General features: G+C 46.9%; 1 protein-coding gene across 10 annotated transcripts in view; it reads left to right on the top strand.

The window, feature by feature from the left end:
* The first annotated feature begins 2,317 nt into the window (after positions 1-2,317).
* TENM3 (teneurin transmembrane protein 3) overlaps positions 2,318-21,504 on the top strand; it is a 367,962-nt gene continuing 348,775 nt past the window's right edge. For 9 of the 10 annotated variants that reach the window (XM_045588987.1, XM_045588983.1, XM_036456870.2 and 6 more), the window contains exon 1: positions 2,318-2,628. In XM_045588987.1, the coding sequence (XP_045444943.1) occupies positions 2,397-2,628 (232 nt within the window). In that variant the 5' untranslated portion in view covers positions 2,318-2,396. The remainder of the gene's footprint in view (positions 2,629-21,504) is intronic. The other variant, XM_045588988.1, reaches the window with a different exon arrangement.

The following is a 21,504-nucleotide window of genomic DNA, read 5'->3' as shown; positions in this document are numbered from 1 at the left end:
GGCAGGGCCATGCTCGCTCTGGAGTTCTCGGGGAGCGTCTCCTCCAGCCTGTCTCCCAGCGTCTGATGTTCCCTGCAGCCCTTGCATGCCTCGGCTTGTATAGTAGTAACTGCGTTGCTCCAATTTCCGCCGTGGGCCTCATGCGGCCTACTTTCCTGGTTGCCCGTATGTCCCCGTACCATACCTCCCTCTCCTGTCTCTCACAGTGATGCCGGTCACTGGATTTAGGACCCACCCCATCCAGCATGACCTCAGCTGAACCTGATTATAACTTCCAAGACCGTGTTTCCAGATAAAGTCACATGCATGGGTACTAGGGATTAAGATGTCCACATGCCTTTTGGGAGACACAATTCCATTGACTGCAGTCTCCGTTACAACCACCCAATTCTGCCTTCGTGGCACGGGCACAGCCAAGGACAGCCCATAAGGAAACACACGTGCTGAGTTCCGGTAAAACTTATTTACGGAAACAGCTGATTGGATGGATTTGGCCGGCAGACTACAAAGTACCAGTCAGTGCCTGATGATCTAACTAACGGAAGCAAAACTGCAGTAGAAACACACACACACAAATACACCCTCAAACACATTTCCCTTGCTACAATCAGTCTGTTTTAAAGTATAAAAATGCATCCATCAGTGTATCCATAGACACACTTGCTTTAAAATAGATGGCAACTTGGGGAAAAAAAAAGGGAAAAAAAAAAAAAAGTGGAACTTTTATAATGATCTCAAATCCCAAAGCTCTGTTTCTAAAAATGCTTGGATTATAATTTTTTTCTGGTCAATTAAGAGCTTTTGGGTGATCATTTAGTGTTGAGGGTCGACATGGGCTTCCCGCCAATGAGATGCAGGCTGCTTTGGAGACAAGATTGCCTTGAACTCAGTCGCATTTGCTCACTCCGTTAGAAAGAAGGCGCCTGCGCACCCCACTGAATGTTCACGCCACCAGGGCAGGCACACGGTTCCAGCCAGCGGCGGGTCCCCAGGGCAGAGAAGAATCTGCACTAGCCATTCAATAAGTACTTGTCTAAAGTGACCTGCGCGCTGGCATAAAAAGAGCGAATCTGTGTATTGTTGTCTTAATCTGAATGTATAAAAATAGTCTCCGTCACCATACCTTAACGTTATTGATAGTCTTAAACTGAAAGGAAAGCCAGACCAAGAGAAATCCAATTTCTATTAAGAGCTATTAGGAGAATTTGTAAAGAGCATAATGGGGGTAATAAATCAGAAGGAGTCCGCGGATAATATTCGCTGTTTAAAATCAGATTTATGCAATCGAAGGAAAAGGTGGGAAGTCAAGATCCATTTCAACAAGCGAGCTAAGGGGTTAGCAACCGCTCCGCTGGCCCGGCTCAGCCACAGCAGAGCAGCGAGGAAGGACCCTGTGAGGTGCTGGCCAGTGGCAGCTCAGGGAGGGAAGGGGTGACGTTGCTTAGAAAGAATCAAGTCTCGTGACCACAGAGACAGAAGCTGAGACTCCAGGGAGAAGCGTCTGTAGGACTCCACGCTGGAAGCACATTAAAGAGCCGTGTGAACCTGGCCGGTGTGGCTCAGTGATTGAGTTTGACCTACGAACCAGGAGGTCAGGGTTCAATTCCCAGTCAGGGGGTATGTCTGGATTGTGGGCTCGATCCCCAGTGTGAGGCTTGCAGGAGGCAGCCGATCCATGATTCTCTTTCATTATTGATGTTTCTATCTCTCTCCCTGAAATCAATTTAAAAAAAAATTTTTTTTTAAGAAAAATTAAGGGAATGTACTTACAAATGAAGAAAATGCTACAAGGGAAAATGTTTCCATTGCGGGAAATGTAACAAACACACTGAGGCCAGCTGTAAGCTGGCTTCGGCAGCCCATGGATGCTGCATTCAGTTGTTTGTTGTTTGTTTTTGTTTTTTGTATTCATGAGAAAGTTCAGGTTAGGAGCTTAAACAAGCACACATAACCCACTACCAGAAAACATGCCTCAGTTCCTAGTAATGCAGGATAACTTTCACTGATTCCACCAAAGTTCACTTCTTGTGGAAAGTAAATTGTTTAAGTATTTTTAAATTTATTTGTGAGAGGGGCGGGGAGGGGGGTGGTTGTGGGGGGCATGGAACTAGAGAAACATCCAGGCAAGAGAACCATCCCTAGGCTGCTCCTGCTCGCCCCCTATTGGGCATCCAGCTCATAACGGGGCATGGTTGCCCTGAGCTGAATGGAACCTGCGGCCTGTAGGTGCAGGGAGGATGCTCAGGCCACTGAGCGCAGAGCCAGGGCAGGGCCAGCCGGTGTGCGGGTGCACGGCCGCTGACCTCCCGCCCCCTCTCCTCCTCAGAGAGCCGATGAGAGCCGCACCCTGAGCAGCCGCCGCCCCAGCACCCATGTGCGCCCGGAGGGAATGAAGCATGGATGTGAAGGAGCGCAGGCCCTACTGCTCCCTGACCAAGGGCAGGCGCGAGAAGGAGCGGCGGCACACCAACTCCTCGGCCGACAACGAGGAGTGCCGGGTGCCCACGCAGAAGTCCTACAGCTCCAGCGAGACCCTCAAGGCCTTCGACCACGACTCCTCCCGGCTGCTCTACGGGACCCGCGTGAAGGACCTGGTGCACCGGGAAGCCGATGAGTTCAGCAGACAAGGTAGGTGCCCGCGGGCCGGCCAGGCCTGCTGGGGCGGGGAGGCGGGGAGGGGGGCTCGCTGGGCACCGGAGGGCACACCTGTCCCCGCTCCCAGAGGCATGGCTATATTCTTAGGTCGCGTCCTGTCCTCTGGCTCAGATTTTGAAACAGTGTTTTCAGATGATCACATGCTATGCCCTATTCGAGGTAGAAAACTACCTGCATGCACAGGGACCCCAGATACAGGTAGCCACGCCACATTAATATATATATATATATATATATTATTGATTTCAGAGAGGAAGGGAGAAGGAGAGAGAGATAGAAACATCAATGATGAGAGAATCATGGGTCAACTGCCTCCTGCACGCCCTCTACTGGGGAATCAGGCCTGCAACCCAGGCACGTGCCCTGAGGGGAAATCGGACGGTGACCTCCTGGTTCTCAGGTCCATGCTCCACCCTGAGCCACGCTGGCCCCGCAGCCCCTCCACAGTGTGCGTGTGAGAGGCCTGGGGCTGGGGATGGGCCAGGTGTTTGCGCGTGAACTTGAAGCCAGGCCTCTGGAGAGGGTGCTCAGGAGCATGGCTTATGGGGTTCGCACTGGGGCCGGGGAGCAGGCGCTGCTGGGGAGGAGCTGGCCTTGCCCTCAGGAGAAAGGAGGAAGACTCCTCAGGGCTATCTCCCGGCCCATCCTGCCCCCTCTCGGCATCTGCCTTTGCACAAGAGCAGGTTGCTGGGGCCGCTGTCTCTCGGAGGCCACCTGGGACGCTAAGGCTGCACTTGAACATCCCCTTTCCTGTGGCGTAACCCACTCCGGTGTGCTCAGCCGCGTGTATTCGCTGAGCGTGTTTGTGCTCTGTCCGCTGCCTGCCAGTCCCGCCAGCGACTCCTGCGGCTCCCTTCACAGCCCAGGAGCACCGATTTCCGCGCTCGGAGACAGCGTCTTATTTTAAATGAGGCAACACGGCTCCATTCTGTTTCTCCTCATACAGCCGTGATCTGTGGGCAAGGTTGCTGCTAACAAAAATAAAATCCTCTCCCGCTCGCACTGCACAGCCAGTTTACATAGAGCTTGGCATCCCTTAGCTAATCTAATCAGGAAGCGAAGAAAAATAAACTTTCAATGATAAAGGATATGTTCACCCTTTTCCAGTCGCCGGACAGTCACGGTGACTAACAGTTGGCCATTGGGCAGGAACAAGTGGAAGGGAAAGGAATAAGGCAATACATCTCCCAGAAGTTTGAAAATTCCCCTTGCCTTGTGGGCAGGGCCTTCCTAACTAGCCTGAAATACCGTTCACTCACCCAGACCCGTTTACATCAAAGCAGACTCATTTGAGTTGCCAAAGAGTGGGTTCTTTTTATCCCCCAAAGCACACCTCAGTGCCGGCCCCAGATGTGTGCCTTATTCCTGACGAACAGCTGAAGAGTTTTCATCCAGTGTTTGAGGGCAGACACAGAACATGCATTGGAGATACGTGATCTTGTGGAGTGGAGTCTAATTCATTGTATGATGCATTATAAGTCTAAGCCCCATTTTCTTTTCTTCTGTGTTATCAACACAGCCGATAGAGACCATCCGAGTACATTCTTCACCGATTTAAAATGTAGTCGGCAGCGGTAGAAATGCGTGCGCTCTGAGCCAGGGTAAATTCCTGTTTTTTTGTGACAAAAGCAGCTGGTTAGTGTCCTCCTCCGGGGACCCACCGCCTGTGGAGGACACTTATTATAGACTAGGGGTGTCGAACTCAATCAGAGAAGGGGCCGAAATCTAAAATCCAGCCTAAATCGCGGGCCGAATGGTTTACTGAACAGTCATAAACTGTCATTGTGATGGAAACGCAGCGGAGTGCAGTGATGACAGCGCGGTGCGGGCCACATTGCAAGGCCTGGCGGGACGGATTTGGCCCGCGGGCCTTGTGTTTGACACATGTGTTATAGAAGGTAAAGGGCCCACGAGGCGGGCGCTGGAGGCACATCTCCACTCCCTGAGAGCACGCCCGTGGCCCAGGGAGGGCGCTTAGGGGTGAGGAACAGTGAACTGACATGTTCACCCCCCGCCCCAACCCCGGGCAGCGCCAGCCCAGGCAGAGCCCGCTGTGGAAGGCATGGCCGAACCATCTGTGGAGACCCTGGAGCCTAGTCCTTAGGGAACCCGGTAGCACCATGTCTTAGCTCCTGGGACTTGGACAGGAGAAGGAAAAGGGGCAGGAAATCCAGTGAGCCAGCCCCGGGGGCGGTGGGGCCTCCTGGCCTGGCAGGAGCAGCTGGATGGCGCCATGATGAGAGGCTCCAGAGCGGAGGTCACAGGCGAAGCCACAGGTCCCTACACATGCGTGTTCACAAGTCAGAGTCTCAGACACAGACAGGGCCCGGCCTGCGTGGCTCAGTGGTTGAGCATCGACCTGGGAACCAGGAGGTCATGGCTCATTTCCTGGTCAAGGGCACATGCCCAGGTTGTGGGCTCCATCCCTAATATGGGGAGTGCAGGAGGCAGCCGGCCCGTGATTCTCTCTCATCATTGATGTTTCTCTCTCTCTCCCTCTCCCTTCCTCTCTGAAATCAATAAATACATATTTTACTTAAAAAATACAAAGAAAACATTAAACACACACACACACACACACACACACACACACACGGACTGTGCTGCTGGGTATAGCTCCGTGCCCTGACCCCTCAGTGGGCATCCGGATACACAGGCCTGGGCACTGCCATCCTCCCTCGCGGCCACCTCTGGGGAAGGCCCGGTGGGTAGAGTCTTCCTGTCACAGACTGAGACGTTGGGGCGTGGGAAGCCCTGGGCGGTGCCATGGCCGAGCTGGGACTGGAACCCAGGCCGCCTGTCCCTAGCACTCGGGTTTCTGACCTCGGTCCCTCACCAAGGCCGGAAACGGGTCATTCCACATCCTAAGTGCCTGTTGGTTTATAGAGTTAATGTCAGCCCACTTTGGGGTTTTCTTTTTAGTTTTTAAGTCTTTATTGTTCAGACTATTACATATGTCCCCTTTTTCCCCCCATTGACCCCTCCTGGCCTGCGCCTGCCCTCCACCCCCCTCGGCCTTCACCACCTTGTGCCTGTGCCCATGGCTGATGCATATCCGCATACCAGTTCTGTGGTTGCTCTCTCCCACCTACCCTCCTTCCCCACCTTCCCTCTGAGGTTCAGCATCTGTTCCACCTCCGTGTTCTGGCCGGAGGGAGGTGAGGGCTGAGGCCCGTGTAGGAAAGAGAGCTGCTATGGTCTTGGGATGGGTCACTGGGACTGAGGGAGGACGAGGCGTGGCCACACCTTGACCTGCCAGGCTCTGCTCCGATTTGTGACAGGAGCCGTGGAAGGACAGTTGGCTCTCGGGTACATTTTTCTCGCGCCAGCATCACAGAAAACCCTCCTAGACTCCCGCCTTCTTTGAACCTGACAAAGGTCAGCGTCTCCTCCTGACAGGGATGCTGTGGGATTAATTACCTAATTGACAGAATGTGCTTCCTGCCACTGCTGCTGCCATCAGACACCTAATAAAAATGAGAGATCAAAAATGTTAATAGTGGCCGAAGACCTCCGAAACAGTTCCAAAGAGCCTTGCTGACTGAGCCTGTCCACTGAGCGTTAGGCCCAAGCCCACGTGCCCTGGGCCTGAGGCAGGAAGAGGCTGCGTGGGCTGAGGGAGGGAGTAGTGAATGCGAGTATACAGATTCCGATCCAGAAATGCAGTGCTTTGCGTTCTTTTTTAAAAAATATATATTTTTATTGATTTTTTACAGAGAGGAAGAGAGAGGGATAGAGTTAGAAACATCAATGAGAGACAATCATCGATCAGCTGCCTCTTGCACACGCCTTACTGGGGATGTGCCCGCAACCAAGGTACATGCCCTTGACTGGAATTGAACCCAGGATCTTTCAGTCCGCAGGCCGACGCTCTATCCACTGAGCCAAACCGGTTTCAGCAGTGTTTTATATTCTTATTCACCAAGTTTACACTCTATTATCAAACTCGATTTTAATCATTTTTATGGCTTTCCCCGCCAGCAGGTCCAGGTTATCTTTGTTATTTTAAGATTTTTTTAAAAATATTTTTTATTCATTTCAGAGAGGGAGGGAGAGGGAGATAGGAACATCCATGATGACAAAATCATTGATTGGCTGCCTCCTGCATGCTTCCTACTGGGGATCAAGCCTGCAACCCCAGCATGTCTCTTTGATCGGAATCGAACCCAGGACTCTTTAGTCCGCAGGCCAACATGCTATCCACTGAGCCAAACTGGCTTGGACCCGGGTTGTCTTCAGATCCTGGGAAGCCGGGATGATTTCATTTGCACAAGATGTGTGATTAGACTGGATCTCAGATATCTTCCTCTTTAAATGCCCTCATGTGATGCACTGGGCCACGGGAACAGGAGCTCTCTGTGGATGTGACAGGGTGAGGGCGACAATGGCTTGGTTTGCATTCTTGGATACTATTTTCTTTTCTCCTCCTTGAAGAGAATTTATCCTGTCAGCTCTGAGACACATTTCTTTGGAAACATCTGTATAAGATTGTCCCACACTTTCAGAGCACTGATAAAATAAAAGATCTCTCTCTCTCTCTCTCTCTCTCTCTCTCTCTCTCTCTCTCTCTCTCTCTCTCTCTCCTCCACAATCACACCGCCTATAGGAAGTGTTTTTGACTAAACTCAAATGTTTGTCCACTCCAAACAGGAATGTTGGCCATGAGGGTGATCTTTGAAAGAGGGGGTGTCTAGAATGAGAACACGTGACCCATAGAACCGGGAGGCTGAGCAGAACACCTCTGCACCGTCTTAACCCAACACGTTCACCAGTTAGAATGTGGTGTTGGGGTTATGGATTCCAGAATCTCAAACTGATAAGTTCAGCACATGTTCTTTCATCGATGGCACGGCCAAGGGGAGGAGGGTTGCATTTAAAACACAAGTAGCATTATGTCTACATTTACACACACCTGGGATCAAGAGAGAAAACCTATTAGCAGGGCCAGGAGGGTGAGGGAAAGGCAGGTGGGCAGGGGCAGGCTCACCCCAGGCTTCCCTCCCCCTCCCCCCTCTTGTCTGTCTCCTGCTGCTCATCATTGGCCCCGGCTGCCCCAGCTCTTACAAACCTGCCCTTGCTTCTCAGCTCATCACGTGGCTGGTCCAAAGCCAAGGTCAAGTGTAGGCCCCTCCCTGATTTCTCAATGTGGCGCCTCCCGGGTGGGCTGCATCCTGGCTCTGGTCCGTCTCTCCTACGAGTGCTTCAGGTGCCAGACCTTCCCCTGGCCAAGGGCAGCCCTCTCCTGCCGGTGAAAGGGCAGTGGAGGACCAGGCTGCCTTTGCCTGCAAATACCCCGCACCCGGCATGAGGCATGATGGTGGCTGGAAGGGAACACCCCCCTCCCCCACCCCACCCCCAGCCAGCGCCTCCCTCCTGTGAGCTGAGCCGTGATCAGGGGTGTGAGGAGACCTAGAACACACTAGGGGCCTGAAGGACAAAGCCGAAGCAGGTGCTTTCCCCAGGTGAGAGCCCCGGATGGAGAGGAGACCTAGGGTGGAGATCAGACGGGATGCCATGGCTCCGTGGGCCTGAGAGGGGCTCCCCGCCTCCCCATGGGCTGAGGAGCTGGTTTCCTTGTTCTCTCAGGAGCCGGGAAAAACTAAGCAGACGCCGTTTCTCCACTCAGAGCTGTGGCGGTCCAACAGGGGAACTGGGGAGTAGAAAGGTTTGTCCATAGGATCTCTCCGGACTTCCTATGGGGTCGTAAAGCACCCGGAGGAGCCGCACCTGCTTCATGGCACCCAGCATACAGGAGGGGCGGGGTGGGGGTAGGATACAAACAAACACCAGGAAGCACCGAAGGAAAATGAGCAATGGAGAAGAGAGAGGAAATGAGAATCAAAATTAAAAAAAAAAAAAATTAGATAAGAGAATGGGAAGGGGGGGCGGGGGAGGGAAGCAACAAAACCAACAATACCAGCTAAATGCTAGGGAGAAAGCTGTAATTTATAAACCACAAGGGTGTAATAGATTCATTGAATTAGTTGAAGGTGAGGAGGTGGTCAATCCTAAAATTCAAATCAATAGTTTGGAAGACGGAGGAGAAGAAAGAAACTAAAACAGAGAATAAATGTCCAAGTAAAATTAAGAGGGAAACACGCACACACAAACACACACACATACACACACACACACACACACACACCCCTCTCACACACACACACACAGACGCACACACCCCTAAGCTCATCCTTGAGAAATTATTTAACTTCATGGATAAAGTTATTTTTCAAGAATCCAGAGAGAAAAGAAAACGTTACTTTTCTTGTTAGTTACAAAAGAAACACAAGTAAAATGGTTGAATTTCTCCTCTGCAAACAACGGAAGCTAGAAGGCAATGGGATTACACCTACCACTCAGATCTCACAGGCAGAGAAGGTATCCTTCATCTCCCGGAGTAAATGCAAGATATCTCAGAACAAGCGAAGATTCAGAGACTGTCACCAACGTCTACCATCTAAGGCAGTGGTCGGCAAACTCATTCGTCCACAGAGCCAAATATCAACAGTACCACGATGGAAATTTCTTTGGAGAGCCACATTCTTTAAACTTAAACTTCTAACGCCACTTCTTCCAGATAGACTCACCCAGGCCGTGGTATTTTGTGGAAGAGCCACACTCAAGGGGCCAAAGAGCCACATGTGGCTAAAGAGCCGCGATTTTCCGACCACGGATCTAAGGAAGCCCTGAAGAAGCCATCCCCCTGGAATCAGACACTCTGCTCTGGAAAAGGAGGGGAAACAGTCAAACCAAAATTATATAGGGGGTGGGAAAAGTGGGCTTCCAGTTGTTCCTATGGAAAATAATGCAATAACTAATCATTCATAACATAAGAATAACCTGTTTCAAGTGCTCACCACTCTAAGCCTAAGTTTGCTCCACCCTATACGCTGTTGAATCCCAGTGATGACAGAGCCACCAGAAATGTGGAGGAAGCACTAGAAGAGAAACATAAGAACAGGCCACAACTGAAACTCCTCCTGCAGCTCAGCAAGATCCAGCAGTGGGAGGGGAAAGGGAGGGAGAGGGAGGGAAGGTGTTCCAGAGTCAAAGCTGAAAGGGGAGGGGGGGGAGTTATGGAATGGAGCCCAAGTGCAGGGAAATAATTGCTATCTCGCAATCATGTAATAACGAAAAACATGGATTTGAATGTGATCAGGAAAAAGCAGGTAATCATTAGTGGAATTTTTTCAAAAGCACAATAGACCTAGCTAATTAGCAGGGGGAAAGGGGAATGAATATCAATTCAATCAATTTAGCAACAACAGCTCCAAGGAACAAGGAAACCTGTACGATCATGAGTCACCATGAAACAAGATGGAAGGAGTCAAATGTAGATGTATGTGAAATGGCCATGCGCTGGATTTTGACCAAAACTGTTCGGTCTGCTTATAAAAGTCATGGGTGTTCATAAGAAACAGACACATGGTAAGAAACAGTGGTGGAGAATGAGATGGTTTTGGTTCCAGGTACACAGTTCTGTAACACATCGCCTGAGTATTGCATTGTGTGTTCAACCCCCAAAGTCAATCCTCCTCCATCTCCTTGACCCCCCCTTCCCCTCTCCTGCCTGCTCCCGCCCCTTTCCCTCTAGTCATCTCCATGCTGTGCTGTGTCTATGACTATTGCAGTTTTTTGTTGGTTTGTTTCTTAATCTCTTCACCTTTTTTACCCAGCCCCCAACCACCCTCCCCTTGACAGCTATCAAGTCTGTTCTCCACATCTCTGAGTCTGTTTCTGGTTTGTTTGTTAGTTTATTTTGCTCATTAGGTTCCACAGATAAGTGAAATCAGATGGTGTTTGTCTTCTCTGGTTGGCTGGTTTCAGCCATCATAATGCCCTCCAGGTCCGTCCATGCTGTCACAAAATCTTATTAACCAATGGCACACCCAATAAATTCAATGAAGTTTTTTTTAATGAAAAAATAAAAAAAATAAAAGAACAATGAGATGGATAAAGATATAGTAAGTAAATACAAACAAAATGAAAACAGGAATAGCCATTTCAATGTGAGGAAAAGTAGGATTTATTAATACAATTAAAAACACAAAACAGGATGAAGAGGACCAGTGAGTAAGGAATAACAGACAAAAGGATGAACACTCTTAAATTGCATATATTAAACAATATAGTAGCTAACGTAGTAAAGCAAAAACTGTGTGCTTTTTTGTTTTGTTTTGTTTTTAGTTGTTGTTAAAATACATTTGTTGTGGGATAGTTTGGTCTGCTTCTTTCAAAATTGGGTAAATCTCAAAAATAAGAGCAATTATACACTATTAATAAAAATTCAGCAAAGATATAAATACAGAAATTGTTAACAGTCAGAAGTGATGGTATTTTTCACATATCTATGAATATCTACAGAAACCAATGTGCATTTAGCCACAAAAAGAAACATTAAAATATCAGAGAAGTAGACACTGTATAAATTGAAATATTTGTCCATATTAATTTAGTAAAGTTAGAAATAGATAACAAAAAGATAAACAAATAAAACCCCTCCCCCTGGATTATGACATCCTTAAACCCTGCTGAGCAATTAAATAAAAACCTTATTCCAAAATGTATAAGGAGTCATTGAAAGCAACAATCAGAGGCAAAATACCTTGTCAAATAACATATTAAAAGACTGAAGACCAACAAAAAGAATTCACCATACATTTAAAGACATGAGTAAAATATCAGAAAAATAAACCAAAGGAAACAGAAAGAGGTAGATATTCAAGATAAAACTAAAATTAAAAGCAAACATAAAAGCTGCCTCTTTTCAAATGCTAAGGGAACGGAAAGCCCCCCTGATTCCTGTTCAAGAACAAGAAGAAAGTCAGGAGACGCCGGAGACATTGCAGCAACTACAAGAGGCTGTTCTTACAAGTTTTAAAGCTCTAGAGGAACTTATCTGTTTTTCTAAGCAAAATGTAATTAACCCAAAATTATCTCAAAACATGGCCACATCTTGTCAAAATCAGTCACCTCAGAAGATTAAAAAGGCCATGAAAGGGGGCACGGTGGAAGGGGAAAAGGTAGAGTCCCAGATTCCTAGAATTTTACTTAATCTCCAAAGCACAACCAAGTGCAATGTGCAAAAAGCTACTCAACACAGCAACACACCAAGAAAAACGGAGAGCGCTAAAGTGCGCATCAGGAAGTTGACATGCCCTTAAATCATAAAACTGGATTAAAAAGGAACATAAAAGAAGCTACCTAGGCCAAAACCTCTTCTCCATAGATGTGTAAAATCCTAGATAAATACTTGCACATAAGAATCTAGCAATATGTTATAGAAGGAATAGGCTAGACCAAATGAATAACCAAGTTGACCCTAACCCTTGATAACAAAGCAAGTTGTTGTTTTTTTCCCAACGTTAGGAAATGCACCAAACTAATCTCTAATAATAAAAGCGTAATATGCTAATTAGACCGGACATCCTTCCAGAAGACCTTCTGAACGAAGCAGGGCCACAAGGAAAGCCCAGGTCCCGGGTGCCTGCTGGTGGCCAGGGGGAAAGAAGGCTTGCTCTTGCACGAATTTTGTGCACTGACTAGGCCTCTGGTTAGATTGATAAATCAAAGTAGAAACATGTGACCTTATCAATGGATGATGAAAAGGTATGGGATAAAAATTAGAGGCCATAAAACTTATTGAGATGAAACTCAGTAAGTAGCATGAGAAGAAAAAACAAATACATTAATCACATGTATGCTGGCCAATTAAAAACATTAAACAGCTTTGTCCATGGTGAGACCCAAGGAGCATTCAGTTATAATCGGGATCCTAGGAAAGGCTCATCTCCTCTCAAAATTAGTATCCAAAATTGCTTTAGACATTTTAGCAATTTTAGTAAGAAAAGATAAATAATATGTATTATTTGGGGAAAGTTAATTTAGTGCTTTTGTTAAATATAGGAGTCATTGTATATATATACAAAAACCATGTGTCTCTAGCAATAAAAGTTGAAGCAAATTATTCCTTGAATGAACACATGATATATATATATGGACATCATGGTCACTGTGGCATAGCAGTTAATGATCTGTGTTGAGTCCTAGATCTGCCATTCATTAGCTGAGTGGCAGGTGACATACTCTTGGCCAGGCAACATGTGTGGACGAATTACTTCATTGCTCTGGGATTCAGTTTTCTCCTGTGTGGAAACTGCTTTACTTTTCAATCTGTAGTTTGTTGACAATAAAATGAGTTATTATAGGTCAGCTACTTAGAATAATACCTGATGCATGCCCCCTACTATTTTTAAGTAATTATTAAGCACTAATTGGTTAACTTGTAAGTCAACACATTATCTACAGAATGGTAACAGACACTATAAGATTCTTTGGAACAAATTTTATATGACTGGTGTGGGACCTAATACGAAGGGAGCTATAAAATATTACTGAAAGTTGTAAAAATAAAAGATCTGAATAAATATATAAAGATAGTGTTTTTAGATTGATAAAAATATCAATTCTCAAAAAACAAAAACAAAAAACAAGTGCATAGAAGTTAGGCTAATTTTTAATTGAAGAAAGTGATCTTAAAATTCATGTGGAGGAATAAATGTCTGAAAATAGCCAAAAATATATTTAAAAGATAAATAGTGAAGATCAAATGGCATATATATATATATATATATATATATATATATATGCATGCTATGAACTCAGTATAACCACATCTATATGATATTGGCATAAATAACAACAAATTGATCAATGGAATAAACTAAAATTTCAGAAGTGGATCCCAGTACATAGGGAAATTGGTATAAAACAAAAAAAAAATGTTTTTTCTATTCAGTAGGACTTGATAAATGGTGCTGGCTCAACTGGCCATCCATCTGGAAGAATATGAAGCTGGACCCATCTATCTCAGCATATTCAGAACTAAATTAAGATGGGTTAAAGTCAAACGTGAGAACTACAGCAGTAGGAACTCTGGAAGCTGGCTTGAGAGGCTGAATAACATAGGAAGGACTCTACTCAGGCGCCCAGAGGCTCCAGAAACAGTGGCTTCAACACCTCACAGCATCGCTTCCTCGTCAAATGGAAGCCCAGAGGCTGCTGTCAAGGACCAGGCTCCTCCGGGGGTGTTGGCGCCGCCGTCCTTAGCCTGGGGGCTTGTCCAGGACGCGCAGGTGTGTGCTGCGGGCCTGTATTCCTGGGTGAGATGGAGTCGGGCAGAGTTGAGAAGGCATTGGGCAGCAGGCTGTGTCTCCTCGCTCCCCTGCACCTGCCTCCGACATCTCTTTTCAGAGCCGTTCCACTTGGATACGCCGAGCTGCAGGAGAAGAGGGAGCATTGCTGTGTTTACTTCCCAGCTTCCATAGGAGAGGCAGGCCCAGGAGAAGTGGCGAGAGTCTACTCAGCCTGCCCTGGGGACTCTGTGCAGACCCGAGAATGGGAGGAGCCATCCCAATAGAAACAGGCAATCCGGAAGAAAAGGCCTCAAAGGCTTTTGTAATTTAAAATCTTTTATATGTGCATAGAAATGCCATAAGCAAAATTAGGTATGTATTGGGAATGTGTTTACAGTCCATGTATCATCTATCATACACACACACACACACACACACACACACACACACATATATATACACACCGTGTTTCCCCGAAAATAAGACATCCTCTGAAAATAAGACCTAGTGCATGGAAAGATAAGACATCCCTGAAAATAAGACCTAGCGCAACTTTGGGAGAAAAAATTAATATAAGACACTGTCTTATTTTCGGGGAAACAGGATACACACACACACACACACACACCAGAGACCCAGTACACAAAATTTGTGCTGGGGGGGGGGGAGTCCCTCAACCCAGCCTGCACCCTTTCAATCTGGGACTCCTCGAGGGATGTCCAATGGGCAGTTGGACATCCCTCTCACAATTCAGGATTGCTGGCTCCCAACTGTGTGCCTACCTGCCCGCCTGCCTGATTGCCCCTAACCACTTCTGCCTCCCAGCCTGATTGATGCCTAACCACTCCCCTACCAGCCTGACTGATGCCTAACTGCTCCCCTACCAGCCTGATTGCCCCTAACTGCCCTTCACTGCAGGCCCAGTCGCCCCCAACTTCCCTCCTCTGCCAGCCTGGTCACCTCTAACTGCCCTCCCCTGCATGCTTGTTTGTCCCCAACTACCCTCCCTTGCAGGCCTGGTCTCTCCCAACTACCCTCCCCTGTTGGCCATCTTGTGTCCACATGGTAGCAGCCATCTTTGACCACATGGGGACAGCCATCTTGTGTGTTGGAGTGACAGTCAATTTGCATATTAGCCTTTTATTAGATAGGATATATATATCCTATCTAATAAAAGGCTAATATGCAAAATGTCCCCTATACCAGGAGTTGGACCAAGGGACAGGCCAGCCAGCCACCCTCCCCGCTTTGGAAGCAGGAAAGTAATGGCAGCGGCTGCCGTGGTGAGAGGGTTTCCTGGCTGGGACAGCGTTTCTCAGAGACAGCCTCAGGGGGTGGAGTCTCGCCCCAGTGCTTTCGGTCGGGTACTAGGAGACAGGTCACGTCACAGGTGTGCCTGCTCCATCCTGGCTTCCTCCATGTCATTTTCATGGGAAAATACACACCCATCCGTGTCAACAGCTAACAGGATGCATTCCTAAAGCAAGGACCTGCTGTGCAATTGTGAAGTATTGGCTTAGCAAGAATCTTTAAAAAGAGCGACACTTATGTATCAACTGCTTTATTCAAGACTTTACCCAAAATTGCTTTAAAAGTATGTAGAATAAACACAGAGAAATCTATTTGTAGAAATGTGGGGAGAAAGGAAGAAAGGGAGGAAGGGAAGGAGGAAGGAGGGAAGGAAAGCAAAATATTGACAGGTTGCCTCTGGAGAGTGGGGCTTTGAGGGAAACCTGTGGATTTGAAATCACTAAAGGTCAAAGGCCAACAATGACTCCCCCGGGCGCCCGCAGGCCGGGTCTGCAGGCGGTGAGTGGGAGGAAAGCAGACGCAGGTGCAGTGTCCCGCTATCTTGCGCGTGGCTTCCAACCCGGGGTGAGCTCCACTGTGGGAGCGAAGGCGGGAGCTGGCAAAGGTTCTGAATTAGTTCAGGGAAGAAATATAAACCAAGAGTCCCGGCACTAAAGGCAAGTTCACTCAGCCTCCCCCCCACAGCTTCTCCCCTCCGTTTCCTCCTCCCCGGACCGCGGATGCTGCTCTGGGTTCTCAGCTTTGCTGGGTCCCATGGCGGCCCTCCTCCGCCTCTGTCTGCGCAGACGGACCTGACGGAAGGTCTGGGAGGCCCTCTAAGTCCATGTTGGCTCAGTTGAATCCAACTGAGACCCAAATTCACTTAAAACGTTCCTCAGCTCACAGCCGGTGAGTTCCAGGGTCAAAGCCCATCATTTCAGATTACTTCGCCTCATTTCTACAAAACTGTTTGAAAACCAAGTCAAACACGTAAATGTGTTCTTGAGTGTGTTTGCAACCATGGAGTAAGCATGGGTAGTTGAATCAGTCATAAAAAGGAATAAAGGTAAGAGGGGGAAAAAATGATAAATTGGACTTAATCAAAATTAAAACTTCTACTCATCAGTAGCTATCCTTAAGAAAATAAAAAGGCAAGATGCAATCTGAAAGTTGTTCATATACATCCATGTATTACAAAGGACTTGTATCCAGAATATGTACAGAGCTCCCATAAATCAATGACCAAAAGTGCAGTTTTCAGATGGGCAAAAGTCTTATGACAGAAACTATATAGCAATGACAAAAACGTTTAATGAGCACATGAAGAAAATGCTCAACAGCATTAGCCAACAGGGAAATGAAAAATGAAACCACAAGAAGACTCTGCCACTCACCATGAGAATGGCTGAAATTACAAGATCCAAAGCACCAAATATTGGTGAGGATGAGGAATAGCTGAACTCTCATACACATTGCTGATGGGAGTGTAAAATTAAAAAAGGGGGGGAGGGGCACAATTTCTTTAGAAACTGGCGATTTCTTATATAAAGTCAAAAATAACATCTCCCTCCAACCTCTCGAGCCAGCAATTTGTGTCCCAAGTATTTACCCATAACACATGAAAGCTTATCTTCACAGCATCTATATTCATAATCAGCCCAAACTGGAATCTGCAAGTGAAAGGATGTAAAAAATCATAGGGTATTCATGCAGTAGACTACAACTTGGCCGTATAAAAGAAGGACACGTTGATTGATACCCCCACAGCCGGGGAGAATCTCAACAATATCCCAGTAAGCTCCAGGATCCAGAGTGCATGCTGTCTGACTCGGTTTACACAAAGTTCCAGAACAGAGAAAAAGGAATCTGTAGTCTGAGAAGTCAGGGCCCCGGGTGCCTGTGGCACTGACTGTGGGGGATGGGAGAATTTGGGGGAAGGGGGGTGATAGATGTGCCCCATTTTGTTTGGGTTCCTGGTTGGTACATTGGGTAACAGGCACTGAAGTGTGCGTGTCAGATTTGTGGGTTTCCCTGCAGAGAAAATTCAGCTGAGCAGCAATCCCTTCAAGGACCAAAGCTGATAAGCACATGAAACGGGTGCGGTTCCCCCTGGAGTGTGTGGGGTCTGTGTCCTCCCTATCCTCCAGCTTCACCAGCGGGGAGGCTTCATTCGGTGCTGGGGCTCACACTGTCCCCGCTGAGCCTCGGTCCCCCGAATGCGGTCGCTGCTGCCATTGCATGTAACCTTTTCCTGGATAAAGACATGTCTCCCCTGAAGGCAGTAGCATCCACAGCCCACTCAGGGTCCTGCCGAGGGAGAATGAGGGGCTGGTGGCATCCACGTGAGACTGTGCCTTTCAGATATTTCCATCAATTTTCTAAATAGAAAAAAAAAAAAAGCGCCCAGTGTTAGTTCTTAAATATAGAGTATTCTCTTTGACAGCTTTATTGCTAGAATATCACTAAAATGCTAAATAATCTTAAAATCTTTCTCCATGCTACCTGTTCCAGACAGGCCAGCGGAATTAAATTCCTGTTTGTTGAATGTAAACCATGGAAGGAGTGCACAGCGTTTTAGAATGCCACCAGTGGCCTCGGACAGATGTGAAAATAATATGAACAAAGGCTTTAAGGACACTAACTCTGTGTCTTTCGGTACCATTTTATTCCACTTTGGAAGTGAGATGGAGAAACATTCTTTTTCTCCTCCTCTTCCTATGCCTGCATTATTTATTTGCGTTTTTTGCATTATGAAAACAGATGACACATTCGGGCGTGTTGGAAACCGAGGAAGAGGGACGATTTGAAAGCCAAGAGCAAAATGCTTTTAATTTTAAAGACGGCGATTTAGTTTAGTCTTGGATGCCATTACGGTGAATAATGGGAACCGGTCCTAGACTTCAAAAGCAATAGGACCAGATGGTCTTCCCATTCGGCTCTAATGCTGCTATGGGTTTCCAGGCCGGCCCCGAACGCTTCACTTCCCCGAGTTCCTCCTCACCTCGGTCATCCTGCAAACACGAGAGGCATCTGCACGCCTTTCCTCACTTTCCAAAACCCTCCCTCCTGGCTTTCGTGGTGCAAACGGGGTGGTAAAAAGAAAGACCGAAACTGCAGCATCCATCAGCTCCGCCGGGCTGGTGGCTGCGGCGCCCAAGTTTATGGCTTTTAAACATTAACTCCTTACAATGGTTCCTGAGGTGATCACAATGATGGATCCGCCCCGGTCGCTATAAACGTCAGCGGCGGATTAAAGGCTCAAGAGGGTCATGTTTGCCCGACCTTAAACTTCTGCACTGAGAGACCCAGGTTACAGCCCCCAGTTTGTCACTGTTTCCAGTTAATGTTTCCCTCCTTCCCTCCCTGCCCAGCCGCCCTGCCCGCTGATGGTGGACTCATTAGGCTGATAAGGGGGCCTGGGCCTCTCTGCGGCTGGGTGGCCAGCTGGTTTGTAGATCGCCCACCAGAGGAGTGAGGAGATAGAGATGGCGGAGCGCCCTGCTCCTGCCACAGTGGGTAGCCCTTTCCAGGGCCTGGGCCTTGATTGGCCTGCTGTCTTGAGCCCCGGCTCAAGCTGAACTTGGACCTGGCTCCTGGCCCCATGGCCAGTTGGGGATCCACGTTAGGAATCACTGCACAACTTCCTTTGCAATTTTTTTTTTTTTTTTGAGACAGTGAAAGGGAGGGCCAGAGACAGAGAGAAACATGGATGGGAGAGAGACACACCCACCGGTTGCCTCCCGCATGCACCCAGACCCAGGGACCGGGAATTGACCCTACCACCGAGGTGCATGCCCTTGACCCTAGTCGAACCCGGGACACTCTATCCATTGAGCCAAACCGGCTAGGGCTTCCTTCACAATTCCTGCAGAGCTGCCGCTTCCTGCCAAACCGCAGGCGTATTTATACAGATTCTCCTGCAGCATCGCTGGCAGACGCAGCAGGTCTGTGGTGGGCATGGATTTTCCCCTGTGCCTTGGACTCTTCCACAGTGGTTTTCCTTCACCCTAGGGTTTTCCTTCTCATGCTTCTCATCACGTTAATTTAATCTAATTTTTTTTAATTTAAACCATTTTTTATTTTTTAGCGACACTTGACCTACACTATTATAGTAGTTTTGTGTGTGTATACTCAGTGATTGGACATTATCTAACTTCCTAAGGGATCATCCCAGTAACTCTCATGCCCATCTGACACCCTACATAGCTATGAGTCCATCACTGACGGTATTCCTTATGCCCAGCTGCCCCTCCCATGACTCTTCTGTAACCACCGATTTGTACCCCTCAATTCCTTCACCTTTTCACCCATCCCCCACTCATCCTCCCATCTGACAACCATCAAAATGCTCTCAGGATCTATGAGGCTGTTTCTGTTCTACTTGTTCATTTGTTATTAATTTTTTTTAGACTCTGTTGTTGATAGATGTGTACTTATTGCCGTTTTATTGTTCATTTTTTCCCCTCCTTCTTAAAGTAGACCCTTCAACATTTCATGTAATACAGGTTTGGTGATGAAGAACTCCTTTAGCTCTTTCTTGTCTGGGAAGCTCTTTCTCTGTCCTTCGATTCTAAATGATAGCTTTGCCGGGTAGAGTCATTTTTAAAATGTAGTTTTGTGTAGGGACTTATAAGTAAAGATTTATGCCCTCATTGAAATTTCTATTGCATGTTCAAAGATGGGTGTTCTGTTCAAACAGTTGACAAATTTAACTTAAGAAGGTTAAAGCGTTTGGAGTGTCCCATAAAATATGCATTAGGACTTGAAGGGGAAAAGTTACATACATTTCTATTACTGTGTGATCTCCTTATCATTTTGCAAACACAGCAGGAAAGGGAACTCCAGATAAGGTGGTGGTGACACTAATTCTACAAACATCAAACGCAGGCTGTTTGCCCAATTTGTAGTTGTGTGTTCCACCCTTGGAGGAAATGTCACTCTGTGTCTGGGAACAGATAACTCCATTCCGAGCTCACCATTACAAAGGAAAAGACCTGAAGACAAGTCTAGATTATTTCTGTGTATTAAATTCCTCTTGGTTCTATCCCATACTCAGTTTGGGGGTTGTTTCTATGTAATAAGTGGTGGTCATCATATAACAAGTATATCATCTTTTTCAAAAATCCATACATGATCATGGGGAAAGGAAGATTTGAAATGATATTTCAAGAACTGATGAGAGACGAACCTTGCTCCCATCTTTTTCACACTACTTCATTTCTTTACCATGAACGAGGAAGGGTTTCTAAAGCCCAGCATCTCCAAGAGAAGGTAGCGAATTAATTATTTCTAATTACTGAACAGAAGCTATTAAACAGCAAGTCAGGAAAATGTCATTTTGAAAAGAAGGTAGACTTTCATTTTTCTTTATGTCTTTAAACGAGTGAAATTACGAAAAGTAAAAATTTAGAGCTATGGAATAAAGGATTATTAATTTCCTTCACGTACAGCTCCTTCTGCATGGACCATCAGAGCACTTGTTTCGCTTTCCTCACTTTTATTTGTGCTCAAACGCAGAAGCACTTATGTAATTCGTTGGCTCCCTACCTTAGTTTCCAAAAATGGGACCATGCTCCGCAACTTGTCTTTTTACTTAAAATATATGGAATAGGCCTCCCTCCAAATCTGAGGACATGGGCACAGCCGCACTCTGTCTTGTCTGCTAGCCACATGCGAGGGGTCTGCAGCTTACTCAGCCACTCCCTTCACGGTACACTTTCCAATTAATTTAATTTTTGCAACCATAGTAAACCGGAATATTTAAGATCAGGTGATTTTATTTTTATAGGGTATCATCTCAAATAGTCTTTTTGATCTAGAACGTATTTTTAATTTTAATAGGAAAAAAATATTTTTAAGTACTAACGCAGCATAGCAGGCAAAGGAAACAATGATAGCATAGAGTAATAATGGATCCTCAGAGCAGGCCCACGGGATCACCTGCTTTTAGGAGAACAGGGGTTCTTGGTTTGTCCCCCAGATTTCAAATGCCCGTGCCCCCTAGCCCACCTCCTCATTGCAGAGTGGCCGTGTGGCACAGGAGAGAGTGGACAGTAGCAATGATAAGTGTTTGTGAGGAATGTGGAAATCAAGGCCCTCACAGGCTGCTGGCAGGAATGTGACAGTGTGCGGTCACCGTGGGAAATGCGCTGGTGCTTCCTCAAAAGGCTAAACCTGGAGCAACTACCTGACCCAGCAACATCCCCACGGGTGTATAGTAAAGAGGGGGGGGAAAAAAAAGCATGTGCCTACATCAAAATCTGTACACGCTTTATTGAAATCTCCCATAAGTGGTACCAATGCAAATGCCGTTCACAGATGAATGGATAAAGTATGGTCTATCCATACAATGGAATATTATGCGAGCATGGAAAGGAATGAAGTACTGATACATTCTACAACATGGATAAACATTGAAAACTCC

This window comes from Pipistrellus kuhlii, unplaced genomic scaffold (genome assembly GCF_014108245.1).
Source record: "Pipistrellus kuhlii isolate mPipKuh1 unplaced genomic scaffold, mPipKuh1.p scaffold_m20_p_3, whole genome shotgun sequence".
Taxonomy (NCBI): domain Eukaryota; kingdom Metazoa; phylum Chordata; class Mammalia; order Chiroptera; family Vespertilionidae; genus Pipistrellus; species Pipistrellus kuhlii.
The sequence above is the reverse complement of the archived record's forward strand: the minus strand, read 5'-3'. Positions and strand labels throughout refer to the sequence as shown.